At 48.2% G+C, this 25,932-nt stretch overlaps 1 protein-coding gene across 1 annotated transcript in view; it reads left to right on the top strand.

Annotated features, from left to right (window-relative positions):
• The window catches only part of KSR2 (kinase suppressor of ras 2), a 66,126-nt gene that overhangs the window by 30,683 nt on the left and 9,511 nt on the right, over positions 1–25,932 (top strand). The window contains exons 2-4 of the mRNA XM_022598116.2: positions 13,891–13,987; positions 14,998–15,131; positions 19,507–19,638. Coding sequence (XP_022453824.2) covers positions 13,891–13,987; positions 14,998–15,131; positions 19,507–19,638 — 363 coding nt within the window. The remainder of the gene's footprint in view (positions 1–13,890; positions 13,988–14,997; positions 15,132–19,506; positions 19,639–25,932) is intronic.

Genomic DNA, 25,932 nt, shown 5'->3' on the forward strand with positions numbered 1-25,932 from the left:
ACACCCGTGTTCATGTGCACGTAAACATGCATACAGGCAGAGGTCCTTACCGTAGAAACAATGCACACATACATATCAGTATGCACAGATGTGTCCTTTGCTACACTGATCCTTTGGTGGCAGCAGATCGGGTAATCTCCGCCTCGTGGCCTTGTCCAAGCCCGTGGTCTGCAAGGAAGGTATTCTAAAGCGATTTGGGATTTACCTCACTCGGGTGAGCATTCGTCCAGCTAATTTCATGCCCAGGGGCTGCCTGGGAAGGCCTCTGGTAGGGTGCGGTGTGGGGATTCAGGCAGGGAATGGCAGAGAGGAAGAGGCAGGAGACTTAGAAACGTGTAAATTGTACGACATGAACTTGGCACGTGCTTCCAGGTTGGGGTGACGGCGTGTCGGGCTTGGGGCCGCCCTTGACGGAGCCTCCTTCCAGTCGGGGGTGGCGGCTGGCGGTGCATCCTGTCTCCACTGTTGTGGAACTCAGGCTTGCAGACAAGCTCCTGGCCTGCATTTGCACTGGTCCCACATCTCTGGCCTTCTCCCGCATCACCCCAACCGAATTCGCAGCAGAGAGCTGTGCCCCTGCATCTGTGGCACTGCCTCACCCACCAGGCTCCGCGTCCCCACGCCTGGCCGGGAGTGTTGGCTCCATGCCCGTATGGATGGATGAATGGTTGAATGAATGAATGAACGAATAAGGGAGTGAATGAATGGAAAACCCACTTGACCTTGACCACACCCAGTTTGCAGTGCAGAGGAGAATGGCTCAAATTTGTCAAACTCCTAGTTCTAGCAGCCCAATTTGTGTTGAGCCACCCCAGTTTCCTAGAACAAAGGCCAACAAACATTTTCCATAGTGGGCCAGACAGGAAATATGTTCAGCCGTGTTCTTTGGTCTCTGTCACGACCACTCAGCTCTTCTGTTGTGGCACGAAAGCGTCCACAGACAGTGTGGAAACAGGGTGTGGCAGTGTGCCTACGAAACATTAGTTCACAGAAATTTGAATTTCTTATAATTTTCCCAAGGTCACAAAGGTATCATTCCTCTTATGAACTTTTTAAACTTTTATTTAAAGGTGTTTCAGACTGGCTGTGGGTTTGTCATATATGGCCTTTATTATGTTGAGGTAGGTTCCCTCTATGCCCACGTTCTGAAGAGTTTTTATCATAAATGGATGCTGAATTTTATCAAAAGCTTTTATTGAGATGATCATATGGTTTTTATTCTTCAGTCTGTTAATGTGGTGTATCACACTGATTCATTTGTGGATATTGAAAATTTTTGCATCCCTGGGGATAAACCCCACTTGATCGTAGTGTGTGATCCTTTCAATGTTTTGCTGCATTTGGTTTGCTAGTATTTTGTTGAGGATTTTTGCGTCTGTGTTCGTTGGTGATATTGGCCTGTAATTTTCTTTTTTTGTGGTATCTTTGTCTGGTTTTGGTATCAGGGTGTCGGTGACCTCATATATTGAGTTCAGAAGTGTTCCTTTCCCTGCAGTTTTTTGGAATAGTTTCAGGAGGATAGGTGTTAACTCTTTAAATGTTTGGTAAAATTCACCTGTGAAGCCATCTGGTCCTGGGCTTTTGTTTGTTGGGAGTTTTTTAATCAGAGATTCAATTTCAGTACTTGGAATTGGTCTATTCGTATTTTCTATTTCTTCCTGGTTCAGTCTTGAGAGACTGTACCTTTCTAAGAACTTGTCCGTTTCTTCTAGGTTGTCCATGTTATTGGCATATAGTTGCTTGTAGTAGTCTCTTATGATCCTTTGTATTTCTGTGCTGTCCATTGTAACTTCTTTTTCATTTCTAATTTTATGGATTTGGGCCCTCTCCTTTTCTTGATGAGTCTGACTAAAGGCTTATCAATTTTGTTTATCTTTTCAAAGAACCAGCTTTTAGTTTCATTGATCTTTTCTATTGCTTTCTTCGTCTCTGAGTTTTCTGCTCTGATCTTTGATTTCTTCTAACTTTTTTAGCTCATGGGCTCTACAGAAATAAGCAATGGCCTGGATTTGGCCCTCGGGCCGTAGTTTGCAGCCCCTGTCTTAGGAGCTTGGCTCTAGTAGGCCTGCATGTCTACACTGTGAAATTCCCTGCAACCCTGACCTACAGCAGTGCAGACAGTGGGCTAGTTGGGTGTGCCCTGGGGTGGCCCAGCGCCAGAGGCCTTCTCAAAGAAGGGAGAGGCACTGGAAAGGCCAGGAGCTTTGGGCAAACGGGACCCAGATTCTGCCTCCACGTTCTGGCCAGAAGGACCCTGGGCCAGGCATTCCTTCCCTTGGGCTTTTGCTTCCTCGTTGGAAAAATGGGAAGATGAAAAGCCAGCCCCAGCCCCTGGGGCTCTCGTGAGGATGAGATGAACTGCAGGCTTGTCTCAGGAGCTTGAAAACGCTGGTTTCCTCGTCCTTCAGCCTCTGTTCTTTCCATTTCCCAAAGGGGCCAAGTAGCTTAGGGGTTGAGAACAAGATGCAGGTGTCAAATAGACTGAGGGTAGAATGCCAGTTCTGCTTCATGGATCTGAGCTGCATGAGCTTAGCAAATGACCTCACCTGCCCGAGTCTCAGTTTTCCCATCTGCGAAATAGGACCAGTACCTCCCGAAAAAGGTTGAGGTCAAGAGTATGACTAAATAAGATCATTTGTGTAAAACCTTTAGCAGAATGCTCGTGGGAAGGTTCAGTGAATGGTATTTCATATTCTTAGGAGGCAGTGTGGCTCTGTGGCTGCAAACCCACGGTTTAGTCTCAGACAGGTCTGGGTTCGAGCCAGGCTGTGCCAGTTGAAGCATGACCTTGGGAAATTCCATCCCCCTTTGTGCGTTTTGGTTTCCCCATCTCTTCCGTGAAGGAAGAGGACCCAATGATTTCCAACACTAGTCCACAACTTGAATTCTAGAAATTTCTGTACATGTTTTCTTACACCATGGCCGGGTAGGTTCCAGGCTCAGGTACATTCCCAGTATCCCCTAGGAAGGTACACTTCTCCCCTCCCTCTCCCCCCTTCCTCCTCCTCCCCTCTTCCCCTCCCCGTTCTCTCATGGGCGGAAAGGACACAGCTGTTTTGTGGGGTTACACCCACCATTCTACTGTCTGCCCTTTCTCCTTTGCCAGCCCCACAGTAATTTTAAAATATCTAATAGTCAAATCCAACTTGTTCGTTCAGGATTGCATTTTTTCAAGGTGAGAGAGTTCCATTGGGACTTTCGGGTAAGGGCCAGTCCCTGGCTTTGTGCCCTGACCAGGCTCTAAACCCTGTGCAGAAGACAGAGGAGGAAAAAACTGCTTCCCTCCCTGAGAGTGACAGCCAGAGGGTCTTCCAAGCGAGACGGGGCTACCGGGAGGAGGAATTCAGTTCTGACTCTGCTTTCTCATTTTAGTTTGTCACCCTTTCAGTATTTTCCAAACTGTCTATAGAGTAAACATGTGTCTGGTTTCATTTCCGTCTTACTCAAAGGTGCTTTTTTCCTTTTTTCTCATTTTACAAAAGTAATACGTGTTTGTTGGAGAAAAATTAGGAAAGAGAGATAAGCAGTGAGAAAAAAGTTTTTTGCAAAGCTTCTAATCCCATGACCCGGGACTGGCCCTGCTAACACCCTGGAGTCTATCCTCTCCGTGGATTTTAATGCATATAAATTAGGTGGTGTATGTATATGTTTCAAAAACAATAATTCAGTTGACTGTTTAGCTTAAAAAAAAATGTGGTCTGGTCAGGGGGCAACAAGAACTGATGTGTTTTGATATCCAGACCCAGAGGGAAGGACCCAGGTCGATCTGGTCTTTTTGTGCCACGGGGAGCCTTGTACAGGGAACCTTGTGCAGGGAAAGGCTGGAAGCATCATTGCTAACTGGATCTGGTTTGGCTTATGGTCTGTTTCATGTGCTGAGCCAGTAGGGAAAGACCTGCCTCGGCACTGAGCGCAGCCCTTCCAGCTCCTGCGGACGATGGGAAGAAGGAAGGTGGTGGCAGTCACTCATTCCTTTGTTCATCCATTCACCCGTTCTAGAAGCATTCCCTGAGCACCTCCCCTGGGCCTGGCCCATGTGTACTGCCCGCTGGGCTTGCACAGGTGCATCCAGGAGTTCTCCAGACGCCCTCCGATGGTCTAGCCCTCTGCAGCCTGCCTTGTCTGTCTGTGGGTAGCAGCTGGGAGTTCCCAAACAGAAGCAGCAAAGGGGCAATGAGGCCAAACGAGGGCTGGCCCTGAATTGAAAGGGTGGAAGGAGAGGCCTAGAGTTGGAAAGGGAGGGAGGCGGGTGAGCTCAGTGGATAAACAAGGGTTTCCAAGGTCAGGCCCTCTGAACTGGGCCTGGCCAGTTCCTGCTTTGCTAAACCATCCTTTCCCAAGGGATCTTATGAAATCCTGGAAAGGTGATTCGAGACCTGGACTCAAGTGCTGACCCTGTCAGCTACTGGCTGTGGGGACCTGGGTAGGTTACTTAACCTTCCTGCATGTGCATTTTTTCATTTGTAGCATAGAGCCTCCCCGCCTGGGAAGGCTGGCGTGAAAAGGTCTCAGTTCAGTGCCTTGTGGAGAGAGCGCCATCAACTCCAGGCAGTGCTAAGTAGCAGGTATGAAACCTGCACGTAGAGATCACACACATACTCACACGTATAAACAACCCCTTTGCCCGAATCACCCCACCTCACAGTTCACAAAGCTATGAGTTTGGAACTATGAGTTCCAAAGATTTCAGGTAACTTGCCCAAGACCACACAGCCAGGAAGGGACAGCATTTTAGCTCCGGTGATTCTGATTCTGAAGTGTATGCTCCTGTCCAGGCTGACTCATTGCCTTGGTTTCCTCATCTGTACCATGGGAATAACCAGACCCACTTATTCAATGTGATGATGAGTTATTCGATGCCTGGGAACCTTTTGGCTCTGTCTTGGTCCCCTGGGAGGCCTCTGGGAGATGGGTATCATCTTAAACAAGACGATGCCTGCCCTTCTTGGAGAGATTAGATAAGGGGCATTTGGTTAGATGTTGCCAGAAATCAGTCCAGAGTCTTTGCCCTGAAACAACAGGATGTGTTGGGAAGGGAGTCCCTGCTATCCCCTCCTGAGATGCCAACCCTGACTACCTGTTCATGGAGGACCCATCTCCATCCTCTCACTGTGTGCCTGATCCCGTGTGCATTTCTCCATGGCCCTCATTATAAACTGCAGTTAATTCTGTTTGCTTACAGTCTGTCTCCCCCACAAGAATGTCAGCTCCATCGCCAAGGAAATGGCCCTTTTGTCTTGTCCCTGCACATATCTGGCCTATAGTCCCTGTTAATACATAATTGGCAGGAGGGGAGGGTTTGCAGGCCTGGAGATTACTGAGTCTGGATTTCCCAGAAGGTGGGACAGGTACCACTGGCCCCAAATAACATCTAATCACATAGTGGGGGGCATGATTTTCCTCTTCAATTCTCTCTCCATCCTTCTGGTGAGATGAGAAACTCTTCATTCAGTGCTAGTATTTAACACCTTCCTAACCCTTACTTGCTAAACTTTTTTTTTTTTAAACAAAAAACGGAGGCCTTAAGCTCTGACCATTTGTCAGACCATGATGCCAAGCAAGGATTTAATATTGTTTTTTAGTGGGTTTGTTTTCGTTGTATGTGTTTTAACGTTTATATGGGGCTAGAAATTCTGGCTTTCCTTCTGGTAATGATAGAAGGTAACAATAAAAGTTTCTTTCTAAAATACACTTATTTTTCAGAGGCAGTGCATCTAAAGAAAACTATTAGCAAGTGGTAAATAATGAGTTGGCGGATCTGACAAAACTCTTAAGGTAGTTTTGGAATGGTTGCAGTGTGAGGGATTCTGAGTGAGACGCACAGTCTGACCCTTAGGAGACGCTGAGAAGAGATGCTGTAGAGTTTGGGAGGAGCATGTCTTGGAATGCCTCTGGACAAGGTCAAGAAGACCGGGTCTTGGATGGTGGCTGGACCACAGAGCGTGATGAGAGGCAGAGGAAGCAGCCAGTTCTTGCAGCGAGCTGGAGGCCCACACCTCCCTGGCAGGCTGCCTGTGCCCTTGAAACGCTCCTTCTCTTATAAAGCACAGACCAGGGAGGGCAGAATGTCCCAGTCAGGGCCAGGGGTACCCCCTAAAATGGGCAGAACCCCCATCTCAGTCCTTGAAGGTCCCAGAGCATTCAACGCTTGGCCTCTCTGGATTTAGCAAAATCAGAAGAATCCAGTGAGATCGAGACTGTAAGCTTCCTTTTCCCTCTCGTTTCTCCAAGCGTTGCAGGGATGCATTTGGAAAAAACAAAAAAAAACTGAAGCCCTTCTGTCAAGTGCTGCTTGCTCCTGCTTTGCGTATTCTGATGCCTGGAGGGCCACCTTTCTCGTCTGGCTGGGACACGAGCCTTCCCTGGCCAACGCCTTATTTAATGGAACTCTATAACTCTTCATTTCCTGGACGTACGGCAGGTTAAGCAGGTGGCAAACAGCTGGCATTTCTCACTTGCTTTCTGGCAGTTCCCATTTTTATAGGAAGCTAACCTGGCATTTTTTTTTATTATAAAGCCCCAGAGTCCCAAGGTTTCATATCCTCAGTGTTAGATTCACAAAGGGCTTGGAAGTTAGAGATTGCCTGCGTCTGGAATTGGATGGAGCAGCAACTTGTCACTTGGCATGTGATTTATTTGCTCCAGGGAGGGGCAAAGAGTGGAAGGCAATTAAGTGGGTTTCGAGTTTTTTGGGGTTGGGGATGCTGAGAAGTGAGTGAGGAGGAGAAGCCGCCAAGGGGTTGTAAATCCCTTCTGACAGAACCGAGTATTTTTAAAATAACAGCTGACTTTGAAATCAGCTGCCTTGGGACCTAAAATCAGGCAGAGCCGAGACTGTTTCCACCCACCTGTTTCTTTGATTCGGAGGATCAACACTTGGGGAGGGCAACCACTGGGAGATGCTCTTTAGAGCTCAGCCATATGGCCTTGGCTGTGCAATCAAGCATGCTGCATTGGTTCTGCCCCAGGGCCTTTGCACTGGCTGATCCCTTAGCCTGGAACGCTTTTCCCCCAGATTTTCACACAGCTGGCTTCCTTCTTCCTTTTCTCGCAGCATGGCTACCTCTCTGGAGCAACTTTCCCCGAGCCTCCTAACTGAAGAGGCCCCCAGCCCCACCACACTTTGTCCGATAAATCTGTTTATTCTCTTCATAGCACTTGTGCCTCTCTGAACATCTCGTCGATTTGCTTACCTGCTTGCTTATCACCTGACTTCTCCTCTGGCCGATCAGCCCCACGTGAAGATGGGCCTGTCTTGCATTCTGTATCTCCTACACCTAGAATGCCACCAGGCCTGCATGGCACTCACTAAAGGGACAGTGATTGTGAACTTCATGATCTCTGGGTCTCAGTAAAATAAGATTGGCTTGAACGGCAGTTCTCCAAGCGGGGTCCCCAGACTACCCACATCAGCATTGCCTGGGAACTTACTAGAAAAGCACTTCCTCAGGGCTCACCCCAGACTCCCAGAATCGGACTCTCCTGGGGTGGGAACAGCCATCTTTGTTTTAACAAGCCCTTCCAGGGGATTCTGAGGCACACTCAAGTTTGTCAACCATTGCTCCAGTGCTTAAATACCTAGGAGGTCCAGGCAGATGGTGTCAATGCAGGAAGTAGACCAGGTGTGGCAGAGGAGACCCTACATGCCCTGTCTAGGGACATTGAAATGTAAGACCAAGCCTGCCCGAAAGCCCAACACCCCATCCTTCTCAAATAGGCCAATTGTTACCCTTAGAACTCCCCAAAAAGCACACGAGCAAATAAGCCAAGAATGGTGAAAACACAGGCCCCTAAGAAATTGTTTTTCTTTGGTTGGATGTGATACATGATGCTCTGATGGGACTGTCACTCCCTGGAATCCTGGAAGAGGAGGCCTGGCCATGGGAAGCAGCTGTAGCATTGCATCCATTCGTTCCTTCAGAAGCTTTTGTGTGTTAGGAGTATAGCAGCAACCAGATAGGTTAGGCCCTGCCTTCGTGGTGTGTACCGTCTGGAGGGAGAGACAGCCTCTAATCAAAGACTCCAGCTGACACGTGCACAATGACAGCCATGACAAGGGCTGCAAGGATGGAGTGCACAGTGCCACGGGGTCTGACGGGAATAGGGACCTAGCTGGGGAGGCTTTTGAAGACAGATGGGGAGAGCGTTGCTGGCTGAGGAGACGACCCGAGCAAAGGGCCTGAGGTAGGCTGGTGTGGCTGGAGCTCTGTGAGTGAAGGGGTGGAGCTGTCTGCAGGGCCCAGACTGTGCAGGGCCTTTGGGCGCTGGAGGAGTTGGGCCTCTATCCAGAGGGCACTGGGGAGTGACTTGGTCAGCTTTGTGTTTTGAAGCCACCACTCGGAGTGCTGGCTGGAGAATGGATTGGGGAAGCCGGAGCAGCCATGAGGGGCAGTGTGGTCATCCAGGCAGGAGAACATTATTATTAGAAATAGTATTAGAATATTACTAGAAATAATAATATTAGAATATTATTAACCATGATATGATCCATGTTCAAGGAGCACATGTTCTGGCCAGGTGCTGGGCCAAGCACTGTACTTCTGTGACCCCATTTCACCCTCACGCCCCACTCTAGTTCCTGACTGCTGCAGTAACAGATTACCACAAACTCAGTGGTTTGGAACAACAAAAATCTATCTTTCAGCTCTGGAGGTCCGAAGTCCAAAATGGATCTCACAGGGTTAAAATCAAGGCCTCGAAGAGCTGTCTTCCATTCTTGGGGCTCTAGGGGAGAATCCGCCCCTTGCCTCTTCCAGCTTCCACAGGCTGCCTGCCTTCCTTGGCCCACAGCCCCTTCCTCTGTCTGCACAGCCAGCAAAGACCGGGTGGTTCTTTCTCACATAACATCCCTCAGCTGCCTCTTCCGTACTCAGATCTCCCTCTGCCTCTCTTCTGCCTCTCGATTCACTTGCCACCTTCCTGTGACTCTCGCCTCCCTTTTATAAGGCTCCTTGTGATGCCATGTTGGGCCCACCCTGGTCATCCAGGGTAATCTCCCCACCTCTAGAACCTTAATTTAATCACAGCTGCAGAGTCCCTTTTGCCATGTAAATGTTTACTGTTTCTGTGGATTGGGGTGTGGATACCTTTGGGGGACCGTTATGGAGTTGACCACACCCACAGTTACAGATATGGACACAGAGGAGGCACAGTTAGTCCCCAGGGCCGTGTGGGCTCTCAGGGGGCAGAGCTGGGCTGAGAGCCAGTCTGTTGGTCTTCAGAGGGGGTGGCCCCCAGCTCCCATTCCATTCACGCTGGCCTGGGTCCCTGGCCTTGATGCTGAGGAGTTTGCGGGAGAGAAAGGAAGCGGCTGCCACGGCATCCAGGTTTCTTTCCCAGCCGCTGTTTTGGGAGAAAGAGCCAGTTTGGACAGAGGCCCCTGGAGAGAAACCTCTAGATGGTTTTATCTCATTGTTTCTGACAAGCCTCTTTTAGGCTGGTTTACATCAAACGTCTTTCATTTGCCTTGCCATCTGGGCCATGAGTTTACTGTGTCACCTGAGATATGGGGTCAAAAACAGCATTATTTGAGGTGCCTGGGGCCACGGTCGGAAGAGATGTTGACCTGCAGATAAGGTGGAAAATCCCGTTTTGCTCCTCTTGGAAAAACATGATCTTTGTTGCAGAGGGAGATACTGCGTGTACACTAGTGCTTGGGCCTACTGCCCCAGAAGCTAGAGAGGTACTAAATGTATCCTTAAACCACTGAAACACCTTCTCTTGACGTCCAGACTGACTCTGCTACTGAGGCCTGCGGACCTCATTAATCTTCATTGCCATAGGTGATGTTAGTAGTGATGTTGTAGCTACCATTCACTGGGGGCCTGAGAAAATTGTTAAGAAACAAAAGATGGGGGTTAAGAGCCTGAACTCTAGAGCCAGCCTGCCTGGGTTCACATCAGCTCTACTTAACCTCTTTGAGCCTCAGTTCCCTCATCTGTAGGAATGGGGCTGATCCCGAACTTGATTAAATCAAAGATGCCGTCCATTAGAATATGCGCCGTTTCTTTTATGTACTACGAAGAGAGAAGGGCAGTGCCCGTGAAACTGTGACCTGTCAGTGAATGCAAAACACATTCTGATTTCAGAGATGTTAGTTACAATGTGAGGAAATGCACGTTGGAATCAATGAAATACCTCGAGAGCACCCACCTCCTGGGGCTCTTGTGCTTAGGCTGGTGTCAGGCACATAGAAAGGGCTCAGTCCACGTTAGCTGGTATTGTTTCTGTTGTCCCCATTTTACAGATGAGGAAGCTGAGGTTGAAGTCACTTCCCGAGGTCACCCGACAAGCAGTAAATGGTAGAGTTGGGATTTGGGCTCCCTCGGCTGTGTGTCTCTTTCATGGCCCCCAAATCATGTCCAATAACAGGGTACCCGCACCATGGATGAGATGAGAGATCAGGAACAGGCTGACACCATGGCCGTGTGCCTGTGAGCAGGCCCTCCACCCCTCTGGGTCTCCACATTCTCACCTGTAAGAGGTGGGTGATAACGTGGACCCTGCAGGGATGCTGGGAAGGATGCCTGGTTGTGAGAAAGGTCCCACATGTGCTCAGTAAACCTTCATCCTCTCCTCGCTTCCCTTCCCCACCACCCAGGCACAAGCAGCTTTGAGGGCACTGGCGTTAGCCACAGAAACCCCAAGCTCGGAGCAGTTGCCATGGATAGTTGGACTGACTTGCCTGGACAATTGGAGCCTTGGGCACCCTGGACACCTGCCTAATGCCTGCTCCTGCTTAGAGCTCAGCCCTCACCTTCAACTCAGCCTCCAATAAACACCTGAGCAGGCACAGCCAGGCCTGGAGCCCCTCATTCCCCTGTAGATGCTGCCCCTCGGGGCTGTGTGAAACGTTTAGAAATAGTTACCTGGGGTGTCAATATTGGCTTAGATTTTAAAGCTTAGCACTGTTGGATTAATTGTTCATCCTTTCCTCGCTGATTTTTTTTTTTAAGTAAATTGTTCTTGGAAGGATAACGTACCTGCCAAAGTGTTCAGATCCTAAGGGCACAGCCTGATTAATTTCCACTAAATGCACATCCATATAACCAACGCCCAAATCAAAACGCAGAGCATCACCTGCCCCCAGCTCCCCCACCCCCTCTCCATCCTCCCCACCCACCAGGGTCACTGCTGTGCTGACCTCTAACACATGGAGCAGTTTTGTCTGTGGACAGAGGCCCTGTGTGGCTTCTTTTGCTCAACATTACGTTTAGAACTTCATGTCGTTTGCGGTTAGCAGTAATTTGCTTATTAACAGTCCAGTATGAATATATTTTGTTATACGGATATATCATAATTTATCCATTTTTCTGTCTGTGAACATTTGGGTAGGTTCCAGTTTGGGGCTATTGTGAATGGGTTGCTATTAACATTCTAGAATATTCTAGTACATTCTGGTACGTGTCTATAGGTGAACATGAGTGTGCATGCCTTCTGGATACATACTTAGGAGATGAATTGCTGGTTATGGCTTATTTGTATATTTCACTTAAGTAAAAGTGCCAAGCGGTGGTCGTACCAGTTGATATCTTACCAGCCATTGTGCGTACGTGTGTGTGTGTGTGTGTGTGTGTGTGTGTGTGTGTGTGTGTGTGTGCAGGGGCTCCAGATGCCATAAGGTAGTGAGATTAGCAAAGACTTTAGCAGCTGCAGCTGGAAAGGAGGATGTGAGCAGGGGAAAGGAGACAGGGATGGACATTTGGAGGCTGCAATTTCTATGCAGTTACACTGAGAGTCTGGGAGGCTTGGAGCCTGTTGCGATTGGCCGTCTGCAGTGGGGACATATTTCTTCTGGGCTCTGGCCTGTCATGAGTGTAGGTGGCTGCTCAAGAACAGAGTCTCCAGGGGAGGGAATCCACCCACCGTCTCCGCCATCCCTAATACTTAAATGTCACTGTGGTCTAATTGGCTGTGCAGCCCACTGCCCCCCTCCACCTCACCTCCAGCAGTAGCAAACCCAGTGCCTGAGACAACAAGGCGGGGACAGCCCTGAGTCACCATGGCTGCCCCTCGCCGACTTACTGGGCAACCCTGGACAGGCGGGCGAATCAGATTCCCTGTGAGTCAGCTACCCTGAGAATCTCACCTCAAGCAGGTGAAGAAACGAATCTCAGTTGAAGATCATGGATGATTATAGGTAGCATGGTGGGTAAGTGGATACGTGGATAGGTAATAGACGGACAGAAGGATGTGATGTGTGTATAAGTACATAATTAATTAATAACTTGCACACAAGTATGTGTATATTCACCATTGTATTGATCATTCACCACCTCTCACAATAGCCAGAGTTTCACGAATACTTACTGTGTTGGGCATGGAGAGTTGCCTACACCTTGACACACCTGATTCCGTGTGATTCTCCTAAGAAACCTTGTAAAGCAAAAACTGTCAGCCTCGTTTTACAGATAATGAAACTGAGGCTCAGACAGGTTAGCTCTCCTGCCCAGGGTCACACAGCCACTGACTGACAAACCACGGTTCTAAGACAGTCTGACTCTGGGCACCTGTTCTAACCAGTGTGCTCCACTCCCCACCTGCTCCTTCTCTCATTCAGTCCTCATACTAACTCTGTGGGTGGGTATCATTAGTTCCCTTTGATAGATGAGGAATCTGAGGCCCAGAGAGGTTAAGTAACCCATCCAGAGACACAACGACACATGGTAAGTAAAGAGCAGATCTGGGATTCAAACAGATCCCTCTGATACCTGAGTTCTGGCTATAACCACACAATTTCAGCTAATTCAAGCCCACAGCAGAGCTCGGTAACTACTAAACGAATGAATACAAAGCCAAGAATATTTTAGCAATCAAGTCACAGATTAAAAGAAAAATCCATGCCATCATTTAGACATAGATGGAAAATGAACTTTCCTAATGTCATTCCTTCTTCTTTCAGCCAATATTGGATGTGATGAACCAGATGTGATGCTAGGGGCTGGGGAATGCTATGGTGAATCTAGAACTCATTCATTCACTCGTCGATTCATTCACTCACTCATTTGCGGACTGTTTATCGAGTTCCTGGTCTGTGTGCGCCAGGATCCAGGCTCATTGCAGAGGAGGAGGTTGGGTAAACACACTGGCAATTAAATGAGCTGTCACTGTCACTGTATAATGTCCTTTTTCATCTTGTCGTTCATCTTGAACCACTGGTCCTCGAAATGAGCTCAGTGAGGCTGAAAATTGTTTGAAAACCCTCTATCCAGACAGGCATCTGCTTTGGGGGAGTGTTGCTGGTGTTTACACACCCCTGTCTAAAGGCTTGAATACATTATTCACTGATGGTACTTAGTACACATCAGCGACCGCTTCGCTGGTCTTTCATCACTTTCCCCACACACCAGTGGATCCTGGCAAGTGAGAGCAGCTGGGCCGAGGGGCCGGCAGAGTGCCGTCTGAGTGCTGTCTGAGGACCCCAGAAGTTATCAGTTTACAAGCAGATTTTTGCCTGTGAGAGCCTGTGTTAGACGGTACGTGGCAAAACCTGCTTCTGGGCTAGGCTAGACTCTGCACGTGTCCGTGGATGCTGGGGGTAGCTGATAAAGATGCTGAAGAACCCCAGAGGAATTGCTCCCAGACCCGAATCCCAGAACCAAAACTGAGGTCCAGTGCAAGGCTGTGGTGGCTTAGTATCTCACAGGCATAATAGTGGCATGTCCACACACCCCCACTCTCTATGTGTCACTTGTGTGTGTGTGTGCTGCGTGGCTTGCGGGATCTTTTTCCCCCAACCAGGGATCGAACGCGGGTCCCGGCAGTGAAAGCACCGAGTCCTAACCACTGGACCGCTAGGGAATTCCCTCTATGTGTCACTTTTAATAACCGTTGTGTGTGGCCCTTATCGCAACAACTGCCAACAATTAATTGTGTCCTTCTGCTTTCCAGCCTCTGTAAGGGCCGGACACTCTATTCTGTGGTCAGGGATGCCAAGATCGTCTTGGATGTCAACAAAACGAGGCAGATTGCCCAAGAAATTGTGAAGGTACCGTAGGGTCTGGGGCCTCCTCCCTGAACCTCAGAAAGACCCCTCCTGAGACTCATGGTCTGGCTTCAGATCAACAGTCTCGGCTTAAAAGAGATTAAACTTGACCTGCACAATACCAGGCCAGATACAAGCATGAGGGATGGTCTACTAATGTTTGGTTTCCATCTGGTGCCCCATCATCATGATAATTGGGTGTGTGCAGAGACCCAGGGCGGGGGGAGGGACTCTTGTCATTGATAGACTCCCTTACCCCTTGAAGCCTTGAATTCCCATGAATGTAAGCCATCTCTCTCACAGCTGCTGGGGAAGCATCAAATTGGTGTTGTTTGGGATTAAAACAAACAGGAACATCCTGTGTTTTCTGGTGGGTGCCTCATTAGTCCATCGTCTTCAGGTTTTTATTTCCCATTGGAAGTGTCAGGACTGAGCTGCAAAAAGAAATAAAGATGCGACTGCTCATTAAGGCAAAAAGAGAAATCTAGACATTTCACCCTTAAGCTTGACCTCCCATAGACCCTTCTCCATGGTCTTGATTATCGCCTTGTGATATGTCTCCTGAGGCGCACAGTGAAATTCTGCAGTTGTGTGGGTTAAGTAGATCTAAGGAACAAGTCTCCTGCAGATGAGTTATTTTGCAGAATGGAAGTGGAGAAGATGGCCGATGGGATTCCTTACTCTGGGGCCCTCTTTTCAGGTTTGTCCCCGCCCCTCTCCCTCTGGGGAGATCTTCCTTCGTTTCTTCTTCAGGAAGCAGAAGAGCTTAGATGGAGATGGTTTTGCTATGATCTGAGGGTGGTGGCAGATTTCTATCTTGGGGACCCTGCCTGTTCCCACTCGCCATGCCTTCTCCACCCCACCTGCAAACCTTGGCATTTGGGTCCCAGATCTGCAGCTGTTCAGTGTGGTTTCAGTGGAAAGGCAGGGCGTGTGAATCGTGAACCCGAGCCAGGTTGGCAGTGAGCGCATGGGTGTCCTCTGGCAGCTCCCTGTATCCTTGTTTCTTGCAGGGCATGGGCTACCTCCACGCCAAGGGAATCCTGCACAAGGACCTCAAGTCCAAGAACGTCTTCTACGACAACGGCAAAGTGGTGATCACAGACTTCGGGCTCTTCAGCATTTCCGGGGTGCTGCAGGCTGGCAGGTGAGAGGTGGTAGAAGGGCCCAGAGGGGTTCTTGACAGATGACGGTCAGGGGATGAGAAGTCACCCAGATGGCTTCAGTGACCTAGACGCGATGCTGGACCTGAGGTCGCTTAGCTGTGCGGCTAGGCTGCTGAGCCCATGATGCAGTGCGGATGCCCAGGTCACACTCTGAGTCCCTTGGAAATGGCGCCTTTGAATGGGCACAAAGCATCCTTCAATCCTGCAACGCCCTTGCCCTTGAGTTTCACTGGAAGACACTCTCCTTACTCCAAACACGCACATGGAAGCTGGGCTCCCCCAAGCACCCTTGCTCAAAGTTTTCTTATGAACCCCGTTGTTTTAGTACAGCAGGAGTGTAGTTAAGAGCAAGGGATTTAAAGTCAGACCCACCCGGGGCCCAACTTGACTCTGCCACTTATGAACTGTGCCTTCACTTTCCTGCAAGAAAAGTGACGGGTATGATGCTTCCTGCCTCAGAGGGTCGTTACGAGGGTAGAATAGGACAACACACAGCAAGCATCCAGCACACTGCCTGGAGCACATTGAGCACTACGAAGAATACTGGTTTGGCCAAAAAGTTCGCTCGGGTTGTTCTGTACCATCTTATGGGCAAACCCGAGCGAACTTTCTGGCCAAGCCAGGAGCTTCTGTGGAGTTGTTGTGATTAGTATTAATTTGCATACACCTCCTCAGTAGCACCCAGGAGGGTCATTAACTATTGTTAAGTAATAAACTCTCAGCCACCACTCACCCTAGAGCAAGCTACCTTGAGTTGACCATGTGAAAAGCAGCCTGAACCCAAGTAAACAACCCATAATTCAGAAGGTCTGCCCTTTGTGACTTTTAATTTGGAGTGTGTGCGACACACACTCACACACACACACACACACACACACACACACACACACACTTTAAACCCAGCATGTTCTCTCTAATCATGCCTCTTTCAACAAATGGTATGCCTCTCCAGAAAGGCAGCACCCCCCAAGCCCTGGTTTCTGTCATTGTACTTCCATTTCAGCTGCTTTGGAGAATCCCTGATCCCTTTGAGGTACACCCAGGAGCCCCCCAACAAAGTGAATTTTGTTCATGCTCTGTAATACCTTGAATCTCAGTCAGACCCTCTGAAATGTGGTGGAGCCCGATCTAGCTGTTCCTGTGTGTTGCAGTAACAAACAGAAGCTTAAGGGTTTTTTTTTAGATTTTACTCCACCCAAAGAGATTCATCTCCAAAACTACATCTAGTCCCTAAGATAAGAAAGTAAGTAGACAGGAAATTAACAAATGGATCAGTGGATAGATGGAGAGAGTCATCAAGTCAGAACCCAAGAAGCCAAGAACCCACTTAGGTTCCAGTTTACTGGTTGGGGAATCGCTCCCTCCCTGTTTCCACTGCCCCAGGCCAAGGGCAGAGGAAGCAGTTGGTGACATCACTATGAGCCCAGGTATTTGTGTCAAGACAAGAGGGTTAGCAGGTGTTGTCTTTAACCTAGCTCAAGGCTCTTAAGAAAAAAAAAATCAGATTCCTCCCTCCTGGTGGCAGGTCCACACGATTTCTCCTTGTCAGTGGCTTCTCCCCCCAAAACCAGAGGGCCTCTGATCTTTTCCCTTTATTTATTTATTAAAATTTATTTATTTTTGGCTGCGTTGGGTCTTCGTTGCTGCACGTAGGCTTTCTCTAGTTGCGGCGAGTGGGGTCTACTCTGTTGCGGTGCGCAGGCTTCTCATTGCGGTGGCTTCTCTTGTTGTGGAGCACGGGCTCTAGGAGTGTGGGCTTCAGTAGTTGTGGCACGCGGGCTCAGTAGTTGTGGCATGTGGGCTCAGTAGTTGTGGCTCACGGGCTTAGCTGCTCCGCGGCATGTGGGATCTTCCCAGACCAGGGCTCGAACCCGTGTCCCCTGCATTGGCAGGCGGATTCTTAACCACTGCGCCACCAGGGAAGTCCCTGATTTTTTCCCTTTAGATTCATGGTTTTCTGAAGCCACAGGGAGACGAGAAAGCAAAGGGAAAAGGAATGACCTTCAGCTCATTCATGAAGGCCCAGTGTCAACCAGGAAGGGAGTGCAAGTCAAGGGCAAGGTGGCTTCTGGCCTTGTCGCCCAGACAGCACACCGCCCCCGCCCCCACTGTGCCCCAGCCTGGCTGTCAAGGCAAACCCAGTTGGTGTTGCAAGAGGCCAGGGAGCCCTCAGCAATCTCTCCCAACCAGAGATCCACAGCGTCTGGCTACCCAGGAGTAGCCATTGGTGGCTTCCTGTGCTTTTTTCCCTGTTGGAGGGAAAATAGGGCTTAGTTCAGAACTTTGTTCCCAGATGGTGTGCTATAGAATTCGTGTAGAATTGTGGTTAGGAGTTTAGTCGCTGGAGTTTTAAAGACTTGCAATCAAACGGATGTTAGTTCTTTCCCTTGTTACCTCCATGGCTTTGGGAGGGTCACTTAAGCTTTTTGAGGCTATTTCCTCACCCATAGAACAGGGGTGATATCCACCTGATTGTGGGCACATAAGAATTAAGTTGGGTGGACAGCCTGACATACAGGAGGTACTCAGCAGGAGTTACTTGCCTTCCTACCCTTCCCTCAGTTAGACCTTGGGGCATTGACAGTGCTGGGTGCCCAGAAAGGGGAGATCAGCCGAGCCTGGGGCAGGGGTGGGGGTAGCGGTGAAGTGAGCACGCCCTGAACATCCATACAGATGCCAGAGCTTCCCCTGAGCCCGTCCCCGGCATTGCCTTGCCTACAGCTGTTCTACCATCGTCCAGAAAAGGTGTCATTTGAGATGCCAGTGGTATCATGCCAGTTGCCCACAGGCTGTTATTGATCATAATAATAACCATAATGAAGATGATTTGGGTTGGTCACCGATGGGTCCATCACCATGGGAACAGGACACTCCAGGGTGTCTGTGCCAGGCCTGGCTTCCAGCCCCCTCTAGGCACGTGCTCACGTCCGCCCCAGGATGATGGTTAGCGAGTGGCCAGCACCCTCCTTCCTGGCCCAGCCCTACAATTCCAAACCTCCACTGCCCCAGTGAGTCAGGAGGAGGCGGAAGGGGCTGTTGGATGAGATGGGAACAGGGACGTTTGCCCTTTGGGCAGCAGCGTTCCACCCCACCCCACCCCACAGGGCCTGGTCATGCCAGTGGGGTAGCATGATATGTCCCCACTACACTGATGTTCTTGGGGTTTCTAGAACGCCCCAAAGAGGGCCTGCCTTGGGCCTTTGTCCTAACTTCTCTCCTGCCTGGCATACTCTTCTCCTTGTTCGCATGGCTGGATCCTTTATGTCATGATCTCTTGCCTGGAATACGCTTCTCCTTGTTCTCATGGCTGGATCCTTTATGTCATGAAAATCTTAGCTCACATTTTACCTAAAGTAAGCTCCCTCTTATCTTTGACACATTCTCCTATTTTAATCTTTTCTATTTAGATAATTCATTTGTCATCACTTTCCCCTACCAAAGTACAAGCTCCAGGAGGGCAGGGACTTTGTCAATCTTGTTCACTGCTGTGGTCCCAGTGCAGAGAACAGAGCCTAGGCAGAGTGGGTGCTCATAAATACAGCCGGTCCTCATTATTCGCGGATTCCATATCTGCAAATTCACCTACTCGCTAAAATGTATTTGTAACCCCCAAATCAATACTCGCGGCACATTCACAGTCATTCGTGGACATGTACAGGGTGGTGAAAAACTTGAGTCAACTGATGCACATGCTCCCAGCTGAGGTCCAAGGAGAGGATGCTGTGCAGTTTTGTTTCAGCTCTCATCAGCGATGACCAGAGGATGGAGATGGGATGGTGCAGTGCAGGGCAAGCAGCTCCAGCTCTGGGGCCAGTTGGATGGGTTTTGCAATTCTGCCCCCTGGTAGTGGGGCAGCCTCAGGGCAAATCACGTAATACTTCTGAGCCTCATTTTCTCTTGTGTAAAATAAAATAGACTAGGATGAATTGTTTTTAGGATTTAAGATTATAATCTTTTTGAGATGTGTGCATGCGTGTGTATATATACATTTCCTCCAGGAGCAAAAACTCAGTTTTCACTAATTCAGTGTTTGCTGAGACTTTATAGAACATAAGCACCACGAATAACAAGAATCGGCTGTATTTGTTAAATGAAGATGGAGAAGGGGGCGCCTCAGAGGCGAAGGGACACGATGACTGTTTGGGTGTTGGGTGTCTCTCTCCAGATCAGCCTTTCCTGCACCTCCCACTGAGTCTTGGCCTCAAGTACAAGGTCAGGCAGTGCTTGATGGGGGGCTAGGGATGGGGGAGGAACACAAGAAAGCCAGCAGAGATGGTCCAGGGACTTGGGGTCCGTGATGGAGGGCTGGTCCTCCCTGGGCTGTGAAACGGGGCTCACTGTGCTTTGCCTCTCCAGGCGTGATGACAAGCTGCGCATCCAGAGCGGCTGGCTGTGCCACTTGGCCCCGGAGATCATCCGTCAGCTGTCTCCCGACACAGAGGAAGACAAGCTCCCCTTCTCCAAACACTCGGACGTCTTTGCGCTTGGGTAGGTGGCCCACCCTGGCTTTTGAGAGCCCCAGCCTGGGCAGAGGGGCACTTCCCAAAACATTCCCTTAGTGCTTCTGGAAGGGACAGGGCATCTGTCTGCGGAGGAAAAGGTGGCTGGATTTCTGGGTGAGTTAGGGGGGATCTGAGTGGGCTGTAGTAGAGAGACCCTAGCAAACCTTCATGCCTGGTTTCTAACTGGTTGTGTGACCATGGCAAGTTACCTGATTCATTCATTCATTCATGCAATAGCTATTTACTGGGTGCCTGTTCTTAACAAATTGTCAAAAACTTAGTGGCTTAAAACGACCTTTATTATCTCAAGTTTCTGTGGCCAGGAATTTGGGCGTGGTTCTGAACTGGCTCAGGATCTTGCATTAGGCTGCAGTCAAGATGTTGGCCAGGGCTGAGGTCTCATCTGAAGGTTTGACAGGCTGAGGATCCATTTCCAAGGTGGCCTGCTCACATGGCTGTTGGCAGGAGGCCTCAGTTCCTCACCACACAGACCTTTCCAAAGGCTGCTTGAGTGACCTCACAACACGGCGGCAAGAAGCTGCATTGCCTTTATGACTTAGTCGCATAAATTGTACATCGTCACTTCTACCATATTCTGTTTGTTAGAAGCAAGTCAGCAAATCATGGGGAGGGGAATTAAGCTCCACTTTTTACAGGAAGGAGTATCAAACAATTTGTGGACATTTTAAAACCACCATAGGTCCCTATTCTCTCTTGTCTGGTGGAAGACAGACAAGGAAACAGTTTTTTTACAAAATTCTGTGATAAGTGCTATGCTGGGGATAAACACAGGACTGTGGGAAGAAAGGAGGAACTAAATCCAACCTGGGAGATCAGAGAGAGCTTCCTGGAGGAGGTGACTCCTGAGCCTGTGTTAAAGATTGAGTGTAAGTAGTCCAGGTGAGGGTAAGGTGAAGTGTTCCAGATAGAAGGAGCACATGAAAAGCAACAAGGGTGAAAAAGAACAAATTGCCCACAATGGAGGAATATGTGGGGAGCAGGAGTGGAGGGAAGAAGACGAAGCTGATGGATGGAGAATCAGGAAAAAATGAGCCTGGGGTGGTGAGATGAGGGACTAGAGAGGAAAGAAGGCATTCTGCAGGGACCTAGAGGCTGAGTTAAGGAGTTTTCATCTTCAGGGCAGTAGGGAGCCACTGATGGTTATTGAGCAGGAGAGTGACTTTTAAAAGTGTATTGAGCACATAATCACACTCTGAGCTTTAGAACAATCACTACTGTGTTGAAAACGGAAAGGAGAAGGACGAGATTGGGGCCAGTTGACCAACGCAAGGGGGAGATGCTGCGATCCTCTGCTGAATCAGTGCCAGTGGGTGTGAAAGCTGGGATTGGACATAAGAAGCAGCATTTTGGGGGTGGAAGTGATAGGGCTCGATCGTTGGTTTAAATGTGGGTGATGCCAGATATCTGCCTGAAGCAGCTTAGCAGACAGTGGTGCCATTCACCAAAGTAGAGACCCTGGAGGTGGGGCAGGGCTGGGCCATGCCAGGAAGGCAGAGCGAGCAGATTTGGACACAGTTTGAGCTACCTTGGAGACAGCCGAGGGAAGCAACCAGAAGGCGGCTGAATCTACACATTTTAAGTTTGGGAAAGAAGAGTTCAGGACTTGGCGGCAAAGAGAGTAACTGCAGCCGTGGGAGGGGATGAGGTGTCTTTGAAAGTACAGAGGAGGGAGAGAGGGTCCAGGGCACAGCCCTGAGATGCAGATCCAGACGCTCTGAGAAGGTACAGCAGGAAGGCTTCCGTGCGCCTGTCCCTCAGGTGGCCATGCTAATCCTCACCTTACCTCGACCGTGGGGGCGGTTACATGGACTGGCAGAGATAAGCTGGGAAAGCTGCTTGGGAAAGTTGGAGGCTTGCAGATGTGTGCAGTTAGATTTAGCGCCACCAAGAGATGTTACAGAGAATATCTTGCCCGGAAAAGCACCCCTGCTGCGTGCTGTCTATAAATCGGGGTGGGGGCAGTGTTTGCTGGCACATCAGTATTCTCGCCATCTGTCACTTGGGCCCCTTAAGAGGCTGTCACTTGCCCTGCTTAGTTTATGCCCAAATCTTTATCTAGTTAGATATTGTTATCTGAAACCAAATTGCAATAATTAAGTTGGTATATTTTACTATCAATTTAGCAAAAGAAAAAAGAATGTAATTAACAAAATGTACCAAAGTAAGTAATTGGTTTTCCACTGCAGTTTTAATCTTTAGCAATTTTTTTCCCCTTCAAGCGAGTTTCTCTTGAAAGTTAGGTTTGAAAAGGAGTTTTAATGAGGCTTTTATTCCTGACACTGCTGAATTCCGAGGGGCCTGGTGCTCCTGGTTTCCTGCCAATTAGGTGCATCTTGTTGCTTGGGAACATCATGCTGGGGCATGACTTAGAACAAAAATGGACTTTTAAAAGTGTACTGAGCACCGTGTTAAGCTTGTGGTGGGTGCTGTCTCATGGCATCTTCAGAAGCACACTTTGAAGCAGGTACCATTGTTCCCAATTGACAGATGAGGAAACTGAGGTTCCGAGTGGCTTAGTGACTTGCCTTATGGTAATTAGCAGTGAAGCTGGGAGTCAAACTTGGGACATCCCGACCCCAGGGTTGGAGCTTTTAACCACAGAGCCCCCAGGCTTGAGAGTCATTTCAGCACTCAAAGCCCTACTTCCCTCAGCCATAAGTCAAAGATAATAAAGCCCATTGAGATGTTCTAAGGATTGAATGAGAAAACACCTGTAAGGCACACAGCACAAGGCCAAGCTCCTGATAGGCTCCCTTCCCCCCTTCACGTGAGTGGTGCCTACACTCTGTGGGTGCCTCCTTCACTAGGCCCCAACCATCAACTAGAGGGTTGCCCTCCCAAATAGTTCACTGCCCCAATTACAAAGGACCCTCAAATGGGATGGAGTGTAGGTTTCTCAGTATAGCATAATGGCCAGTGGTGTAATTCTGTAGGCAGATGGCTTCAGCTCTGGCTATACCTCTTATTTTGCTGTATGACCCTGGGTAAGGTATGTAACCTTTGTGAGCCTCAGTTTCCCCAGCTGTAAAATGGAGCTGATAATAGATTTAAAAATCTTGTTTAAAATGTGGGTTTTATTATTATTCGGGTTTGATGAGGCCAATAGATCAGGAAACAACTACCACTGGATAGTTTGTTATTCACAGTCCCCAGAAGGAGAGGGCACATCATACCACGCAGGGCCACACGGGGAAACACCAGGGTCAGTCAGGAGGCAGAGGGAGCAGGAAGAAAATGTGGGCAAGAGCCGTTATTGTGGTTTTCTCGGGAAGGAAGCGGCGAGGCAGGGTAAGCAGGCTTAGCATTCGCTAGTTTAACTAATTGCAGTGGGCTCTGGGGTATGGGGGCTGTCCTGAGTAGGGAAGGTGAATATTGGCCCTGAGCCTGATAGCGGGAGATGGAGGGATGGTGGAGGACTTTGGATTGTTTAGTTTGCATATGAAAAGCACACTTACAGGTCAGTCCTTTACTATCTCTAGGAATTGGCTAGCCCTGAGAGGGGCAGTCCCGCCAGGGTCAGCAAGGCCCCAGATAGCAGAACATCAGAATAAAAGGCATGCTAATACACCTCCCCCATAATCATAGTAAATACAAAAGCCTAAGATTAGTGTCTAGTACAGAGTGAAAACTCAATCAGTGTTATTGTTTATGATGAACTAGAATCATCCAGCACGTAACTTGAGAACTTCCTGACCACCTAACTCAACATCCCAACACCTGAGCATCACCACCCCTCCTCGCCCCAGAGGGATGAGAAGATGCTGAGAGGCGGAACCCTAGAAATAGCTGGTTTGATACAGTCCTCTATCAGTAAAAAGGGTAACTGAGTGCTTCGTGTTCTTTAAAGCAAATTTACATAAATTATCTTAGGTTAGAAGAAAGATCATTTCCTAGGATGGTTTCAGTTAGTCCCTGAGTTGGGGAATCTTCTCAGTGAGTTGAGACCTATCCCCACCGTACAGCTCAGTGACACCCCAGCATCCTCTGAACACCCCGACACATGCACCATGGTCCTCACTGCCGCCCACACCTCCCAGCATCACTTAGGCACTGCCCAGCCCATCTCCCCATCCGTCCCCACGTGCCGCTCACTGCAGCAGGCAGTCGTTTCTTCCATCATTACGACGTCGTGATTTATGAAACAGACGATAACATAGTCGACCTCTCTAGAATAATTCCAGCATCGAGTTGTTCTGGCATTCAGCCTCCCAGATAAACATTCTTCCACTGCAGTTTTATCATCATTCTCATTTGGCAAGTAGGGAAACCTGGATTCAGAAGGGAAGCAACCTACCCAGTGACATGTTACTAGCATAGAATAGAATCAGGACTTGAACCCAAAGCAGTCTGACCCTCAGATTGTTGTTTTTTTTTCTTTCCACTATTTCAAAGGAAGTTTCCTTCTCAGAAAACACAAATATAATAGAAAAAAAATTCTGTCCTTTCTATCACTGAGAGGGAGCCCTTGTTAACATTTTGCTGTGTTGCTCTTATTCTCTTGTCCATACATATATAGTGGTATTTAAAAAGCATAACATACCTTATATACAGTTTTGTGTCCTGTTTTTTTCACTTAAAATTATATTTTGAGCATTTTTATGTCAGCAAAATTTCTTTGAAATGTTATAATAATAATAAATATCTTAGTTTATGGATTTACCATAATACATGTAACCAGTTCTTGTTATTTTTTTAATCTTTATTGGAGTATAATTGCTTTACAATGTGACGTTAGTTTCTGCCGTACAACAAAATGAATCAGCTATATGTGTACATATATCCCCATATCCCCTCCCGCTTGAGCCTTCCTCCCACCCTCCCTATCCCACCCCCCAAGGTCGTCACAAAGCACTGAGCTGATCTCCCTGTGCTATGCGGCTGCTTCCCATTGCTATTTTACATTTGGTAGTGTGTATATGTCAATGCTGCTCTCTCACTGCGTCCCAGCCTCCCCCTCCCCCCATGACCTCAAGTCCGTTCTCTACATCAGGGTCTTTATTCCTGCCCTCCACTAGGTTCATCAGTACCATTTCTCTAGATTCCATATATATGTGTTAGCGTACGGTATTTGTTTTTCTCTTTCTGACTTACTTCACTCTGTATGACAGACTCTAGGTCCATCCACCTCACTACAAGTAACTCACTTGCATTCCTTTTTATGGCTGAGTAATATTCCATTTTATATATGTGCCACATCTTCTTTATCCATTCATCTGTCGATGGACACTTAGGTTGTTTCCATGTCCTGGCTATTGTAAATAGAGCTGCAATGAACATTGTGGTACATGACTCTTTTTGAATTATGGTTTTCTCAGGGTATATGCCCAGTAGTGGGATGGCTGGGTCACATGGTAGTTCTATTTTTAGTTTTTTAAGGAATCTCCATACTGTTCTCCATAGTGGCTGTATCAATTCACATTCCCACCAACAGTGCAGGAGGATTCCCTTTTCTCCACACCCTCTCCAGCATTTGTTGTTTGTAGATTTTTTGATGATTGGCCCCTCTGACCAGTGTGAGGTGATACCTCATTGTGGTTTTGATTTGCATTTCTCTAATGATTAATGATGTTGAGCATCCTTTCATGTGTTTGTTGGCAATCTGTATATCTTCTTTGGAGAAATGTCTATTTAGGTCTTCTGCCCATTTTAGGATTGGGTTGTTTGTTTTTTAGTTATTGAGCTGCATGAGCTGCTTGTAAATTTTGGAGATTAATCCTTTGTCAGTTGCTTCATTTGCAAATATTTTCTCCCATTCTGAGGGTTGCCTTTTTGTCTTGTTTATGGTTTCCTTTGTTGTGCAAAAGCTTTTAAGTTTCATTAGGTCCCATTTGTTAATTTTTGTTTTTATTTCCATTTCTCTAGCAGGTGGGTCAAAAAGGATCTTGCTGTGATTTATGTCATAGAGTGTTCTGCCTATGTTTTCCTCTAAGAGTTTTATAGTGTCTGGCCTTACATTTAGGTCTTTAATCCATTTTGAGTTTTTTGTGTGTGTATGGTGTTAGGAAGTATCAATTCTTGTTATTGAACAATTGTGTTATTGCTACTTTTTTCAGTGTTCTATATAATGGTGTACAGAAGATCCTTGTCATTGAGTTTTTGTCTGTATCCCTTATATTCCCCTTACAGTAGTTTCCTAAAATTACAGGCATGGGGTCAGAGATCCTAGCCGTATTATATTAGACTGTTCAGGTTCTAGCTTTTGATTCATTTTAATTCAGGCACCAGAGAAGATATCCTGGGATAAGCATGACTTCTAAGA

This window comes from Delphinapterus leucas, chromosome 14 (assembly GCF_059928025.1).
Source record: "Delphinapterus leucas isolate spDelLeu-1000000601 "Yukka" chromosome 14, BTC_Dleu_Yukka2, whole genome shotgun sequence".
Taxonomy (NCBI): Eukaryota; Metazoa; Chordata; class Mammalia; order Artiodactyla; family Monodontidae; genus Delphinapterus; species Delphinapterus leucas.